This window comes from Genypterus blacodes, unplaced genomic scaffold (assembly GCF_046128005.1).
Source record: "Genypterus blacodes isolate CSIRO-AG114 ecotype Tasmania unplaced genomic scaffold, CSIRO-AGI_Gbla_v1 ptg000129l_1, whole genome shotgun sequence".
In the NCBI taxonomy this organism is placed as follows: Eukaryota; Metazoa; Chordata; class Actinopteri; order Ophidiiformes; family Ophidiidae; genus Genypterus; species Genypterus blacodes.
The window spans coordinates 122014-137267 of NW_027466931.1; the positions used below are offsets into that span (position 1 = coordinate 122014).

Sequence of the window (15254 nt, forward strand, 5' to 3'; positions counted from 1 at the left end):
CTAATGTCTTGGCAGAAGGCTAACACATACTTCCCAATCAAATCTTAAAACATGATAAGCTTAACTATCAAATGTCCGTTGACATTCAAGTCTTGAAACATCTGACTTTATCCTCAGAAAAGATGTTCTGTACTTAAGACTTTAAAATGTCACAGGCGGAAAATCATCTCACTAAGTTAGCTTTTGAGTGTATATTCCACCATTTGATGTTTTCATCAAGAAAAATACATTTATTGATTATTGATTTTAATTTCAGTGTTTGTGTGGTGTGCATGAACAAAAAACGTGATCAGTTTTCTTGTACTGATCTTTATTGGAAAGTGGAATGAATCAGATCATCACAACTGACTGATGAAACACACACACACACACACACTCACACCAACACACGCGCACTTTCCCACACAAAAAGACTAAGATGGAGGGAAGAATAAAGGAGTCAGCGGGGGGGATAAAAAGCTTTTAAAAAAACGAAAAAAAAACATCCTGGTGTTTTGTCAGTTTTCTTCTTCGGGATTAAAAGAAGTCGAGGTCATCTGGAGCATCCAAGTCTCTGTACTCGATTATTGATCTGGGGTCTCCTCGCATGCCCCTACACAGAGAGAGAGAGAGAGAGAGGAAGTTTATCCTCCAATCATATCAATAAACTGTCCGTGGTAACTGATTGATCTCTGCTGTGTACCTGTTGTTTCTCTGTTTCCCTGGAAACACTCCTCCTCCTCCTCCCCCTCCTCCTAAATGGCCTCTGAAGTTGTCATAGCCACCACGTCCCGCCCCAAACTGGTTGGGGGGGTATGGAGGTCCACCACCTGAAACACAAACGCATAAGAAACTTCACATCACCACTTCATACCATTGCAAAATAACCATTGCTATCGCTCTCTCCCGGACATCTGTGGTGCCGGCGTAAACTAGTGACATTATTTCCTGATAACGACATAAACAGATAAAGCAGTGCAGCGTGGCAAGGCCCAGGAGGACTGAGCCTAATATCAGGGTTTGTGTGTCAGTCATACCAGGGAAGGCGGGCATAGGAGGCCTGACCCCAGGAGGATATCCCAGAAGGCTTTGCTGTTGTGGTGACTGACCGGGAAATCCTGGCATACCAGGGGGCGGAGCTAAAGGAGAGGCAGGGACATGGTGTTATTCACCTTATTATATCACCTTATTCATTCCTAGAATGCCTTTCACCATCTCACAGGGTGTGCTCAGTTTGTGTATGTCACCTTGTGCTGGTGGTGGGAGGGGCTTAGTCTCAGGGAGGGCAGGTCTTTTAGCATCAAGCAGGAAGTTGTTGAAGAACTCCACTTCCTGCCTGACGGCAGAGACTTTCTCAGCGTGTTTGTTCAGGATGTGTTTGCGGACAAACTCTGGGGCCTAAAAAAGAACAACGGTGTGTTACCATAACAACCACAGCACCATCCTTATGGTTCCTGTCTCATGCAGAGAAGCATTTATCCTGACCTTGAACTTCTTCCCACTCAAAGGACACAGCCATTTGTCCTTGCTGAGCTCCTGACTGTTTGCTGACAAGAATTTCTCCACCTGCGCACATGCACACACAAATAATCAGAATAAAACAATAATACAGAGACGGACAGTAGGGTACACTTGGAGAGAGTCAGACAGTCTTACCTCTTGCTCAGCATCTTTTTTGCCCAGCCTGGCAGCCTCCTCTTCACTCAGAGTCTCTGAAGGAGTCAGCAGAGGAGTCAAACGCTCCTCACACATCTTCTGATGTTCACTCACTAGACACACACAAACACACACTCAGTAACTGTTCACATCTGAAGTGATGCTCAAAGTCCTAGTCCTAGCTAGTCAATGTGTGTGACATTCATTATATTTGAGATGGTTCTTGAGATCCATGATGAGCCTCTCAAGGGTCCTCCAGGGTTCTAGGGGTCCACAGAGTTCTGACTGAGGTTTGTTGCAGAAACTAAAAAGGTTCCAAGAGTCCTCAGGGGGTTTGGGGGTCCATGAGAAGGTTCTAGTTGGAGTTTGTGGGGGTTAATGAGAAGGTCCCCAGGGTCTCAGAGACACTGGTGATTAAGGTTGTGTATCAGTATTTACCTTCAGCGGCAGTGATCTTGGCCACAGGTAGCGGTCCTCGGACGTGGATCAACCCACAGCGATGAGGCATCTCGTCCTCAGCAGGATACTCACAGAAGTTATAATAATCCACCGAGTGAACCAGACGCAGATACAGCAGGAGTCTGTCTAACACCTACACACACACAGACACACATCAAGTTAGATGTGCAACACACACCAGAATAAGTCAAACAGAGCCAGATGAACACAGAGACACTCCTCTTCCACCTTCAGCAGCTTGTCATCCGTCTCCAGGGTAACCTCACAGGAGGCGGGATCCTTGACGTCACTCCCTTCGGTGCTGTTGCCCCCGGAGACACCTGTCAGCTCCTCCTCCTCAGCGCTAACCTCCTCAATCAGGTAGTCTGTGATGTTCTTCAGTACTGGGTTGGTCTCCATCTGTGAGATGCGCACACACACAGAGCAGGAAGATGATGTCAGCATAATGCTGAGGGGTTATACGTAATGGCTTCTGGTTGAACAGCGGTAAGATGGGATTGGTTAGAACCATACCTGCCCAGCCCACAGCTCCGCCCTCTGGTCAAGGCTGTGCACGAGCCGAGCGGACAGACGGATGTCGTTCCTCACCACTGGCTTGTGGTGAGTGAGACCGTTCACGTTCCGAACCCGACGACACAAATCCCTGTTCACCACTGGAGACAGCTCGCAGTCTCTGAGCTGAGGGACAGAGATGTGGAGAGACAGTTGTTGAGGGAGATCGATGGAAATAGAGAGATGAGAGAGACAGGAGAAGGAAAGAAAACGCTGTAGAAGCAGACAGACAGAATGATTGATGATTCCATTTTTGTGTTAGGTGTGTGTGTGTGTGTGTGTGTGTGTTACCCTGATATTCTGAAGGTTCCAGCATGTCTCCTTAATGTTCACACTGCGGTCAAACGTCACCCAACACCGCCTGAAAAACCTGACACAAGCGCACACACACAAGCGCACACACAGTAAATCGGTGAGATGAAGAGCAGATATTACAGGATCATAGATAACAGCTGATCAGATCTGAACTCTCACCTCCTCTCAGGCTGGGGGTCTGAGAGTGCCACCCGCAGGAAGCCTGGGTACCTGCGACACAACTGCACATGCCAGCAACGTAAACATACAGCACCCCAAAGAAATATATATTTTGGTCCTAATTCAATGTGTGTGTGTTGCGGTGAGGGAGAGAGAGTGTGTGTGTGTGTGTGTGGTTCACTCACAGCAGTGATCTCCTCTTTGGAGACCTCAGGTGGGATGCTCCTGATGAACAGGGAGGTGGTGAGGTGGAGTGGGCGGGGCTTGGGCGGCACTACCTCCTTCTCCCTCTCCTTCCCACGTTCTTTCCGACGCTCTAACAACACAAGCGCACATGTATGTTATAATACAGAACGCTTCCAATCTTTCGGCGCCACATTGCGTTTGGACAAGCGCTCCCACCATCATCACCGTCCTCCTCCTCTTCCTCCTTTTCTTCTTCCTCCTCCTCCTCCTCCTCCTTCTCTCCGTCGGAGTGTGAGGAGTCAGAGTCGGATGCGCTCCCCTCCCCGCTGTCAGCCGACACGCTGCGCTTCCTCTTCCTACCCTGCAAGGCAGAGGGGGGTTAACAGGAGTGCAGTCAGCATGTTGGCACAACTACAAGTGAGTCCAACACTTGCCTTTTTAGCTGCTTTCTCCTCTTCTTCTTTCTTCTCTTCCTCCTCGTACTCCTCATCATCTTCATCTTCCTTCTTCTCTCCGTTCTGGGTAACTTCCTCTTCACATACCTGAAGAACAATCTGTGTTAACAACAACTACCTACTAATAGTAGTAACAACATAGCTTGCACATCAATCCAGTTTATAATCGAGTAAAACAAAAACTGTAATTTACTCCAACTGAGTAACAGGAAGTGGAATTCACGGCGTCACTGTTACCTTTAGAGTGTCTTTCTTTGCACTTGTGTCTCCTAAGGACCTGTCCTCAGTTTTGCTACCAGAACCAGAACCGCTCGGGCCACTAGTACTTCCACCGCTGGGATCCACAACAGCCTTCTCGCCACCACCTTCGCCTCCCATACCCGTGTCCCCGCCGGGTACCAAGGGAGCCACCGGCACCTCAAGGACCTGCAGGTCAAAGTCTGTCCCCCCTTCCATCTTTATCACCGCTGTAAGGAAAAAGACATAGAGGGGTCATTGCAGCGCCTAATGGATTTGGACTTGTTCTGTTGATTAACCCTCTAAGTCTTTCTGTCTGTACCTGCGTCCAGGAGTTTGAGGATGGCGGGGGCGTGGTCCATGTCGAGTGACACGTTGTCTAGCCAGTTGTTGTCCAGCAGGAAGAGAAAGACGCTCAGACGGGTCTTAAGGGCCGACAGAGACTCTGCCTTCCGGGCTGCGATGTCATCAGGGTGATATTTGGAACGGAACCACTCCTGGTCTTTGTGCTGCAGGAAGAAATCTTGCAGCTGCTGCCGCCTGAAGTCCAGCTTGTACTGATTGTAACGCTTGACTGCCTCTGTCTCATCAACGCTGTCCTCCATGTTCAACAGGAACTCCTGCAGACAGACAGACAGACAGGCAGGGAGACAGGCAGGTGAAGCATTGGTGAACAGCAGAGATGGCAGAGGCAACATGTCATAGTTATACTCTCAAGTTCATCAAATCTTCACTCATAAGTTCTTTACCTTAAAGCTCCGCATGGTGGGAGGACCAGGAGGGGGGAGATCTGGGTCCATCATTCCAAGTCTGAGACAGAGTTAGACAAAGCGTTACACAAACATAACAACAACAACATTGGTCGCATATTACTGTGTGTGTGTGTGTGTGTGTGTGTGTGTGTGTGTGTGTGTGTGTGTGTGAACGTGTCTCACCTGCCCTGCAGCGGATGCCCTGAGTGGTGTGGATGCAGGTGGGGCAGGTCCGGGTGCCAGCCCTGAGGCCCCGCCCCTGGGAATGGAGCACCCCCCCCTCCTCCGAATGGCATATCGTAGCGGTATGGCTCCCCCCGGTGGTCATCCCTGGGAAATTTAAAGGTTTAAACCCCTATTACGTTTGTCTTTCACAGTTTTGTTACGAACATGGCCACATCCTTGTAAATTCAGGCTACAATACCTGACAAACTTAAAAATGCACAAACTTAACTGTTGGTAGGATCGTTTCCCATGTGCTCTCTGACTGTGTGAACATCAGAGGTCCAGACACACACACACATCTTAACTACACACACTCACTCACCAGTCCCTCCTCATGCGTTTGTGCTGAGGACTGATGTGTCTTGGTGGCGAAAATCTCTCCCGGCGACCACGATCGTACTCCCGCCTCCTCTCCCTGCCACGATCCCAGTCTCTGAAAACACACACACACACAAGCGCGCACACAAAAGTGTTGTAAGTCAACTAGAAAAGTCTCAGTTTGAAATTAACCTAATTTGGAATCAGCCTAATTGGGATGTGTGTTACTCTGATGATGTCTGCCCAGCATAACAGGGTGTGTGTGTGTGTGTGTGTGTGTGTATTTCACCTCTCAGGCCAGTCGTCCCTCCTCCTGTCCTCCCTCTCCCTCGACCGCTCCATGTCACTCCTCTCTCTCCTGAACTTGTCACGCCTCCTCCTGTCAAACTCGTCATCGCTGTCTCCCATTGGTCTGAAGACACACAAGCGTAGAACAACAATGTGACGACATTTTGTATCAGTAAAGTGTAAAGCAGCACACAGCATTACAACTGAACAACTCACACCCAAGATGATCAGTATCCAGCCCATCTAATCAACCAATAGCAACATAGTGCAAACACAGGTGTGTGTGTGTGTGTGTGTGTGTGTGTGTGTTTGTTGCATATGTTGGCACAAACCAATGAATGTGACGCGGTTAAAATAATCTTGGTTGTTAGTTACAACATTGGTGTGCAAAAACATTAAATTATTTAAATATCAATGTGTGTATTTGGTTCAGTTGATTCTTGAGCTATAAAATAATAAAAGCAAGACCCTACTTTTCACTCAAGGATTGTTATATTAAACTATCCATATTTAAACTTTAGTTGTCCAGAAGGTTGATGCATGATCGGTCGAACAATAACAGTTAGTCTGCCTCATTAGCTTCATTATTCCGAGTTTATCTTCTTCCTTCATTTTTAGACAGAAACAATGATGTCACGTGTAAACTAATGACAGAAAGCTCATCAGGTTAGAAACCACCAGTCGCGTTAGCTAGAGATAGCGTTAGCTGCACACCAGTTAGCCGGAGCTAAATGGGGCTAACCAGTCCGTTAGCATGTCGTTAAACAAGCTCGCTATCGCTGACGGAATTAGCTCATATTCGTGTTCGCTTTTGGGATTTTTGTATAATGTTCGCGTGGTCGCGTGTTTATAAAGACACCTTACCTATAAGTCTGAAGCTCAAATCGGTTAAATTGTTCTCCAGCTAACGCAATAACACAATTGTCCCGCCGCCAGCCACCGACCACAATGAACTAGCTAAACTTCCGCTTCCTGTTTCTGCTACGTGACCTTCCTGGTTCCGTTGAGGACGCGCGCCCTCGAACGACCAGGAGCGGAACAGCACATGCTACAACATATTACAGACTCCGAATTAATTGTACGTTTACTCAGTAAATGTGAAAATGTACTCAAGCTTTGTAGCATCCTTTCTCGTGAAACATCTCACATTTTGTATGGACTTATAATATTGACCTCTATTTAATGTATTATTTTGATTTGCAGCTATTTTACAGTAGTATTTGACCATTAAATCGCAATTAAGACAGCTCCTCTTTTAGAGAAGGTTTTATCTGGAGTGTACCAATGTCGGTCTGTATGTCTGTACGTTGAATGTGTATGTTGTTTTTATGGAACGATGTTTTTCAATTGATCAACACAAACAACAGCTGTTAATCTGTTTTATTATAATATTATGGTTACTATGCCGATGTGATTGTTATTATTGCGATAAAACGATTATTCGCACACAGTAAGCTGTTTATAACTACGAAGCACACTAAAAAACATCGGATCAGTGTATCAATCCCAAGATGCATGGCGTAGGCGCGTTGCTAGGATACACATTCCACAGCCCGCTAGCTAGATGGCCAGTAGCAGCATTCTAAAGAGGTAAGAGTTCACACTGTCCGAAATATAATTTAAACACGCCCCATAGTCGTCAATTGTATACACTTAATAACTTGTATTCGTACTTTAATCTGCACGCATCTTAACTAGGAGTTTGAGCCGGGTCGGGTCTTTCGAAGCACCGATTGTTGTTAGCTGTTTTTGCTAGGTGGCGAACGTACGTGAGCCCGACAGCAGGTTTTGACGTTTTGGAGTAAGGAAACCCGATTTTGGTCATAAAGATGCTTGTGACGTGGAGATACTTGTTCGGTTGAGTCGATTATAACATTAAGATAAACAGTTGTAATAATACATTTTTGCTAGTAAACGACTCAAATTGTTGTCATCAGTGTAATTTCACAGGGACTAAATCAGGTCTAAGCTGTAGATGAATGAATCTAGTGGCGGTCTGCTTCACTCAGTAACACGGCAACGTCTGATGGATCGACCTGACCGGGACAAAGACGCCACACTAGTGAAGAATCAACCATACGACGAGTGCCTGGAGGTGATCGACTCTGAGGAAGTGGCGAGCATTTACAGCCCCACTCCCCGCAGCCTGATCCAGGTAAACGCACCGGGCCGTCCCTCCTAACGGCAGCCTGTGGGGTGAAGGGCGAAGCTGAAGCTGACTGTTTGAATTAGTAATGTTTCTGATCCAGCACGTGCCATTGATCTGCTAAAAGAAATAATCACTTCAGTCATAGTCATTTATTTGTTAAGTCGCAAGGAATTTCACAAAGTCATGCAAAACAGATCCTATTCTGTGAAGCGTTCAAACTGAATTACTTGCTTATTTGAAAAATAGTCAGGCCCAGAACTTATCAATCAACACAGGTAAACACTGTTTGATTTGGGTGCAGTGCTGACCCATCTCAGATACTGATGCCTTCACCATCACTTTCCAGCCACAGTCCAGACAGACCAACAGGAAGGGACGGGACCTGATGGCGACCAATAGCAGCAGTGACGAGTTTGACGAGGACGACAAGCCCCCGAGGCCCAAAGAGCCGGTCATTGGGCAACCTGGGTTCCGGTCCCATGAGGAGGAGGAGGAGGACAACGATGATGATGATGACGAAGAGGAGGACGACTCAGATGAAGAAGAGTCTGATGACGACGAAGACCCCAGCGAGGCACCGGAGGGCGCGTACAACCCTGCCGACTACACTAATCTGCCAGTTAGCACAGAGATCAAAGAGCTGTTCCAGTATATCACACGGTGAGGACATAATTTATCAATCAATCCTGAGGAAGAAAGGTCAAAGGAACACGGTTATCTGTATGTAACTAAACTCCTAACCTCGTGCCTGCAGGTACACTCCTCAGTGTGTAGAGCTGGAGAACAGCCTGAAGCCCTTTATCCCAGACTTCATCCCTGCTGTGGGAGACATTGACGCCTTCCTCAAGGTAGACAAAGAACCAAGCTGTGACATGTTCAGTAAATTCTGTCCAGGTGTTTCTTTGACAGTAAGCTTTAATGGGACTCCAGGTTCCAAGGCCGGATGGGAAATTGGATGGTCTGGGTCTTCTGGTGCTAGACGAGCCAAGTGTGAAACAGTCGAATCCTATGGTTCTGTCGCGGTGGCTGGCGGAGGAGACCAAACAGTACGGGGCTGCCGAGGTACCGATAGCACAAACATATGTACCGTATGTCAGACAGTGGTACAGATATCAAACATGGCTCTCTCTCTCTCTCTCTCTCTCTCTCTCTCTCTCTCTCTCTCTCTCTCTCTCTCTCTCTCTCTCTCTCTCTCTCTCTCTCTCTCTCTCTCTCTCTCTCTCTCTCTCTCTCTCTCTCTGCCTCCAGTCAAAGAAGGTGACCAGCGTCGCCAGTCCTCAGTCGAACCCCCGTGCGGTGGACAGCTGGGTGGACAACATCAGCGCTCTGCACCGCTCTAAGCCTCCGGCCAGTGTTCAATACAGCCGCGCCATGCCGGACATCGACAGCTTGATGCAGGAGTGGCCGGCCGAGCTGGAGGAGCTGCTGGCCCGCATGAGGCTACCGCCGGCCCGTCTGGACTGCAGCCTGGCCCAGTACTCGGACCTGATCTGCTCCCTGCTGGATATCCCGGTCTACAGCAGCCGGGTCCAGAGTCTGCACCTCCTCTTCAGCCTCTACCTGGAGTTCAGAGACTCCCCGCACTTCACTCGCAGGGCCTAGACACTAACCTCCTGCTGGTGGAGGAGGAGCTGACAGGACAAAGACTGTATGCGCCAGAGCTGCAAATAATGGTCATTATTAATCTGCAAATATAATGTCAATACATCGTCATCTCTGAATTGAAAACTCTTCAAAATGGATTTGATGTTACAGACAAAAATTGTTGATAAACGTTGTATGTCTGTTGTTTTTACAAATCTATTTTCTCTACATTTGCTTAAACCTCTAACAGAAATGTTTTGATTTATGCTGATTTGTTACAGTCGACTTGAATAAAGATGAGAAAATAAAGACTCAGGTATTACTAGTGAATTCTGCTGCATCACAGGTTTGGTTGTGGTAGTCATTACTATTTACAAAACATAAATAAATAAAGGTCAGAGTTCACCCAGCAAAAATACATGAATATAAAATGTCAATGATTATGCTGCTCTTCAGCATCCATCCTGCAACATTCATCCATCATTGATTTATTGTTCTTCCTTTTTGGACATTTTAGAGACTTTGTGCCCAGCTCTTATTATGAGTTAGACAACTAGCCTGAGCCTGGTCTGTTGTCATAGCAACAAATTCTTCCTTCACTCCCTCATCACTGATAATTAGTTTATAAATGTAACTTTTTATTCAAGCAAAATATAAAAACAACAGAATCAAATCACAATTAATCACAGTGGTTATTGGAAATAATAATTTTATAGTAAAAAAAAAAATAATCACAGTTTGATTGGACTGATTATCTAAAGATAAATAACATCCAGGAAAATATGTAACCAGCAGTCAAGAGTTAAACTGTGTTTCTGACTGGGAACTGATTGTTGTGATGTTTGGAAGCTAGTTAGCACTATAATTGTGTTTATTTCTCTGCCAATCAGTTTGCTTGGTGAGCTAGCATAGCTTTCCTTGCAGTCTGAGTTAGTGACACAGTTTGAGTTATGTGCTTTGAACTTTTTTATCGACACTGCATTTTAAATCTGTGTTTAATTGCAGTAGAGGTAAATGTTAACAGTCGAGTTATGAGCATGTTCAGTAGAAGCATTAGCATTAGCATGTTAAAGCTTTACACATTAATAGAGCAAAAATGAAAAGAACACAGCTACACAGGTTTTATAATCTACATAAAGTGTAAGATATTTGAAGCCTTCTTGTACAAAGCAGTTACATTCTGTTGACTCATAGGCCTCATAGTTTGCTCTCCAGGGTCACGTTGTCTTTTTCTTGAACGACCCCATTAGTGCTTGAAGATGTGGCCACGCCCCCTGACTCATCTGCTGATCGATAGAAAATAATGTCAATAAAAATATCACTTCATGCTTACACGGCTATATTTGTCTGCCCAGTGTGAGTACTGACCTTTGACTTGTCTAGCCAGGAGGCGTGGCCCTGCCAGGCCAATACCCAGGGCTCCAATAGGCGCCGTGGTCAAGATAGCCAACACGGCTATTGTGAGCACGTCCAAACCGAATTTGATCAAAGCCTCATCTCTTCCCTCCCTCGCCATGTCCAATGCCTTAGAGCCAATAGCAGCCTGACACACACACGCAAATACACATATTCATCATACATCACTCACCAACATCATTGCCATTACTATTGATCATAATAACAAGAGTAATAATTGACACACCTGTACGGTGGCTTTGGGCAGCCAGGCCACAGCGATGAAGAGTTTCTCCTTCATATTGAATCCACCAAAGTGAACTAACAGGAAGGTGACAAGCAGACGGATAACAAGACCAATACTGATACATGCCACACCCAGACCTGGACCCAGAGAGACCAGGAGAGAGAGAGAGAGAGAGAGAGAGAGAGAGAATAATAATAAACGTGGGAAATAATCCACAAATCCACAAAGCTATAATGGTTTTATATATAGTTTTGCAAAACCTTTTTGTGTTTCTTACCCACTGTGCTTGGGCTGAGGTTTGCTATGGTGATCTCTGCTCCAATCAGACCAAAGAGGAGGGGCTGGAAAACGTCCCATGAACGACCCACCATGGCTGCTACAGGGGCCTAACGATCAAGACCAACATGTTAATCCAGGATATCCATTTAGTTTGTGTGTGTGTGTGTGTGTGTGTGTGTGTGTGTGTGTGTGTGTGTGTGTGTGTGTGTGTGTGTGTGTGTGTGCGTGTGCGTGTGCATGTGAGCGTGTGCATGTGTGTGTGCGTGTGTTTGTTACCTTGTCGGTTTTCCAGCACAGTGCAGCCAGGAAGGCCAGCACGAGTGTAGACAGACCACCAGCTCCAGCAAAACCAATCACATGACTGAAGAAGACTGAAAATATGGACAGACCTAGGAGCATGAGTGTCCTCCTCAAGACCAAGTCCTCCTAAAGGCAGACAGGCAGACAGACATCAACTTCACAACCACACAGGATTTTTTTGCTGGAACACTTAATATGAAATACACAAATATGGATTATCAAAGTACACACTGTCACACACACACCTGGTCTGTGCTGGGGAAGCAGCTTAAGAAGAGGCCAAGGATCAGCCCAACTATTACTCCCCCCACAACCTCCAAGACGCCCTTCAGTATATTCATCCATGTGGAACCTACACAACAAACAGCACAAACAACCACAAAAGTGTCACCTACCCTCAGAGACCAAGTCAGAATGTTTCTCTCTAAATCGCCACAACAAGCAAAACCTCCATCTTTGTGTACATTTGACTTTAATCTGACCTTTTTACCCTGACATCCTCCCCATAGTTAACTTCAATGATCTCTTTCTCTTTTTAAGTTTAGGAGATATTAATGATCAATAATCAATAATGGCCTCGATGTTCTGAATGGAGCTTTGTAGCTATTGGCGATACATTCAAACTGTTTGTGCTTGACTGTATCAGCTTCATCTAAATCCAGATCCTACTGATCCAGATCCTACTGAGCCAGATCCAATGGTAGTGAGTGTTTTGGTTTGAAGGCTGCTGTACCGTCCTTAGTCTCTGCTACCATCTAGTGGTAATCTGATATCAACACAGGACAAGCAGTCTGAATGGTTGTCTATGGCTTTAAATGTTGTTAATAACAAATTAATACCTTAAAATGTATGATTCAGAAACATCTCAAATCAAATGTAACTTTCCTTAGCCCACAACTCGACTCTCCTCAGAATTTCATAAAAATCACATTATCACCTTTTGAGTTATCCTGTTAAAAATCTCACAACCAGACACACAAACACACAATCCCAGGCAAAAACACAACCTCCTCAATTAGTCACCCTATGTGCGTGTGTGTTTGTTCTCTGACCTGTGGAGAAGGCTATTCCCAGACAGGTAGAGAAACCTGTTATGGCCAGAATATCATCAAAACTCCCAGCAGCCATCAGCAGTGTGGGGATTCCCTGCAGGCAGGATTAAGGGCAACAGAAGCATTTTGCATTTGATCTTTTTGTTTGTTTGTTGTTGCGGAAGCTATGGTTGAAAACATGCCCCGTTGGATAAAGTGTGTGTCATACCTTCTCCACGCCGTATCCTTCCCGCTGTAGGAGCAACATGGATGGAACCACGACTGCTGGAGACACAGCGGCCAGGACAAAACTATAAACAGCACACAACGCAAGAGAATAAAGTGTCAAACTTATTTTTACACTTTATTTGTGTGTGAGTGTGTGCGTGTGTGTTGCATGGTACCCCAGTATGAATCCCCAGACCCAGGGCAGATCCAGCAGGAAGTGTGAAACAATAGCGATGATGCAGGCCTCTGAAACGCAGGGGCCAACTGCAAGACGCAAACACACCGCCTTGAGACGCTGCAAAGCCTGCAAACACACACACACACACAGATAACCATGTACAGTATGTTCATTCAGTATGCAAACCTCCTGGTGTGTGTGCAGGAGCTCACCGAGGGGTCAAGGCCCAGTCCGGCTCTGGTCAGGATGATTGACAGGGCGATGTTCCTCAGAGCGGCAGACCAGTTAGAGTCGATGTAAACGGCGTCTGTCACATAGGGAACATTACGCAGCAAAAGACCTGCCAGCAGCATGCCTGCACACACACACACACACACACACACACACACACACACACACACACACACAGTCCTGAATCATTATGTGATTATGACATAAACCGATCAGAGGGAATGAAATGAGATGAAAGAAGGTGATTTATATCATAATTAGATGTTGGGATGTTGGGATGTACCAAGTAGAGGGGGGAAGGGGGGCAGGGTGGGCAGCTGGATCATCCCCACCAACTTCCCCCCGAGCACGGCGCAGATGAAGAGGATGACAATGCCGAAGAGATTTCCCCCTGGCAAACATTCAGGACCTGTGATGGACCAGACCACTCCGAACAGTAGAGCAAACAAACACACTGACCACGCACACACACACACACACACACATGCACACACGCGCGCACACACACACACGCGCGCACGTTAGCACTGGGTTAATCATTGAGCTTTGTGTGAAAGTTTGCTATAATTTATGGCCTTTAGTTTGACTCTTGACAGATTTATGTGCTGATATGTGCTCCTCGATCATGACGCTCCTTCCTCAGTTCTTGTTCCCCATCACATCTTCATCACATGCCACTCAGTCAGCTTCACACTTCCCCCCAACTTCTCCTCAGCTTGGGTTTTCACGATTTCCTGTTTTATTTTTAAGGTTTTGGTTATTTTTTTTACGTTTTATCCTCTTGTTTCTAAGACTTCACTTCCTGTCTTTGTGTGTCCCCCACTTGTGTGATTGTCTGCCTTATTACTTTTACCTGTCGCTCAGTAGTTTCTCCAGTGTATGTATACCATGCTTTTCCTTTGTCCTTCCCCATATTGTACTTGTTTGACTCCTGATGCGACTACCCAGATATTTCCCCGTGTTCCTTGCCTTGTTTGCTTATTGAGTTTCCTGACTTCCTTGTTTCCTAGCTGAGATGTTGTCCATAATGCTGACTGTTCTGGTTCCTGTTCCTGACGTTCCCTGTAACCGCGTTGGTTATTCCTGAGGTTCATGTTTTCCAACACTTTTGAGTGTGACTTTTGACTTCTGTTTAACTCTGCCCCTGTACATTTCTATGCAGCCTGTATATCTGAGTCTTCATCGTGCTCTCCACTAGCTCCCCATGACAATATACGGATGAATGACGGAGCAGAAGGTAAGGCAGAGCAGTTTAACTCGATGATGATCCTAAGCTCTTGAACATAGAAAAACCAAACACTTTTGCAAACATGTGAGATCATTAATCATGTTAAGGTCCGTTTGTCATTTTTTCCAGCAAGAATCTCACTTTGATTTTCATTGCAGTCAAACAGCTTTCTACCTTTGGTGATGATGAGGCTGATGAGTCCCTTTGGACGAGGACATCTGTCCTTCAGAGACACACAACACGCACAGCAGGAGGACGAGTCTGTATCTGTCATCTTCATCTTAAAACACACACACACACACACACACACACACACACACACACACACACACACACACACATACACAGACACACAGACACACACAGACACAGACACACACACACACACACAGACACAGACACACACACACACACACACACACACACACACAAAGTTGACATGGTGTGTGCTATAAATACTTTAACCTTTCTCACTATTTGGGACACTGTATGTGTACATGTGTGTGTGTACCTGTGTGTGTGTACGCGTGTGTGTGTGTGTGTGTCTGTGTGTGTGTGTTTGTGTGTGTGTGTGAGATCACTCACCCCGAGGTTGTCGAGCTCGACTGCCTTCCTTTGCGGTATGACGGTGATTTCGCTCTCCTCCTGATCAGTCTGAACTTTACTCCCTCGCTTCACCACAGACACGAGAGGGGGGGTAAATTACTCACGGAAATGTTGTGTGTAAGTGAGAGAGAGACAGAGAGAGAGAGAGAGAGAGAGAGAGAGAGAGAGAGAGAGAGTGTATGTGTGTGTTGACAGACACTGATAAAGTCTGACCCCC

At 46.1% G+C, this 15254-nt stretch overlaps 3 protein-coding genes across 5 annotated transcripts; 1 reads left to right on the forward strand and 2 right to left on the reverse strand.

The window, feature by feature from the left end:
* Positions 1 to 276: 276 nt before the first annotated feature.
* On the reverse strand, positions 277 to 6548 carry LOC143010702 (serrate RNA effector molecule homolog). Its single transcript, XM_076163192.1, has 21 exons — positions 6446 to 6548; positions 5583 to 5705; positions 5298 to 5408; positions 4934 to 5080; positions 4748 to 4808; positions 4321 to 4618; positions 3999 to 4228; positions 3741 to 3848; positions 3523 to 3667; positions 3306 to 3436; positions 3121 to 3182; positions 2938 to 3016; positions 2608 to 2772; positions 2323 to 2493; positions 2074 to 2227; positions 1636 to 1748; positions 1465 to 1545; positions 1227 to 1377; positions 1017 to 1118; positions 683 to 809; positions 277 to 592 (listed from the first exon to the last, which is right to left on the reverse strand). The coding sequence occupies exons 2-21, from the start codon at positions 5699 to 5701 to the stop codon at positions 517 to 519; spliced, it is 2631 nt and encodes an 876-aa protein (XP_076019307.1). The 5' UTR covers positions 5702 to 5705; positions 6446 to 6548; the 3' UTR covers positions 277 to 516.
* Positions 6549 to 7098: 550 nt separating this feature from the next.
* Positions 7099 to 9610, forward strand: ift46 (intraflagellar transport 46 homolog (Chlamydomonas)). Of its 2 annotated transcripts, none has more exons than XM_076163172.1 (6): positions 7099 to 7171; positions 7591 to 7736; positions 8077 to 8390; positions 8485 to 8578; positions 8661 to 8792; positions 8979 to 9610. In XM_076163172.1, the coding sequence occupies exons 2-6, from the start codon at positions 7608 to 7610 to the stop codon at positions 9330 to 9332; spliced, it is 1023 nt and encodes a 340-aa protein (XP_076019287.1). In that variant the 5' UTR covers positions 7099 to 7171; positions 7591 to 7607; the 3' UTR covers positions 9333 to 9610. The 2 variants fall into 2 exon arrangements, with proteins under 2 accessions (XP_076019287.1, XP_076019286.1); XM_076163171.1 differs by having other exon boundaries at positions 7108 to 7171; positions 7519 to 7736.
* Positions 9611 to 10056: 446 nt separating this feature from the next.
* Positions 10057 to 15064, reverse strand: LOC143010698 (sodium/hydrogen exchanger 9B2-like). Of its 2 annotated transcripts, none has more exons than XM_076163187.1 (13): positions 15017 to 15064; positions 14606 to 14711; positions 13487 to 13657; positions 13185 to 13327; positions 12971 to 13098; positions 12796 to 12877; positions 12588 to 12681; positions 11781 to 11887; positions 11512 to 11661; positions 11234 to 11342; positions 10957 to 11093; positions 10683 to 10857; positions 10057 to 10597 (listed from the first exon to the last, which is right to left on the reverse strand). In XM_076163187.1, exons 2-13 carry the CDS (start codon positions 14709 to 14711, stop codon positions 10512 to 10514), a joined length of 1488 nt encoding a protein of 495 aa, XP_076019302.1. In that variant the 5' UTR covers positions 15017 to 15064; the 3' UTR covers positions 10057 to 10511. The 2 variants fall into 2 exon arrangements, with proteins under 2 accessions (XP_076019302.1, XP_076019301.1); XM_076163186.1 differs by having other exon boundaries at positions 10057 to 10600.
* Between the last annotated feature and the right edge of the window lie 190 nt (positions 15065 to 15254).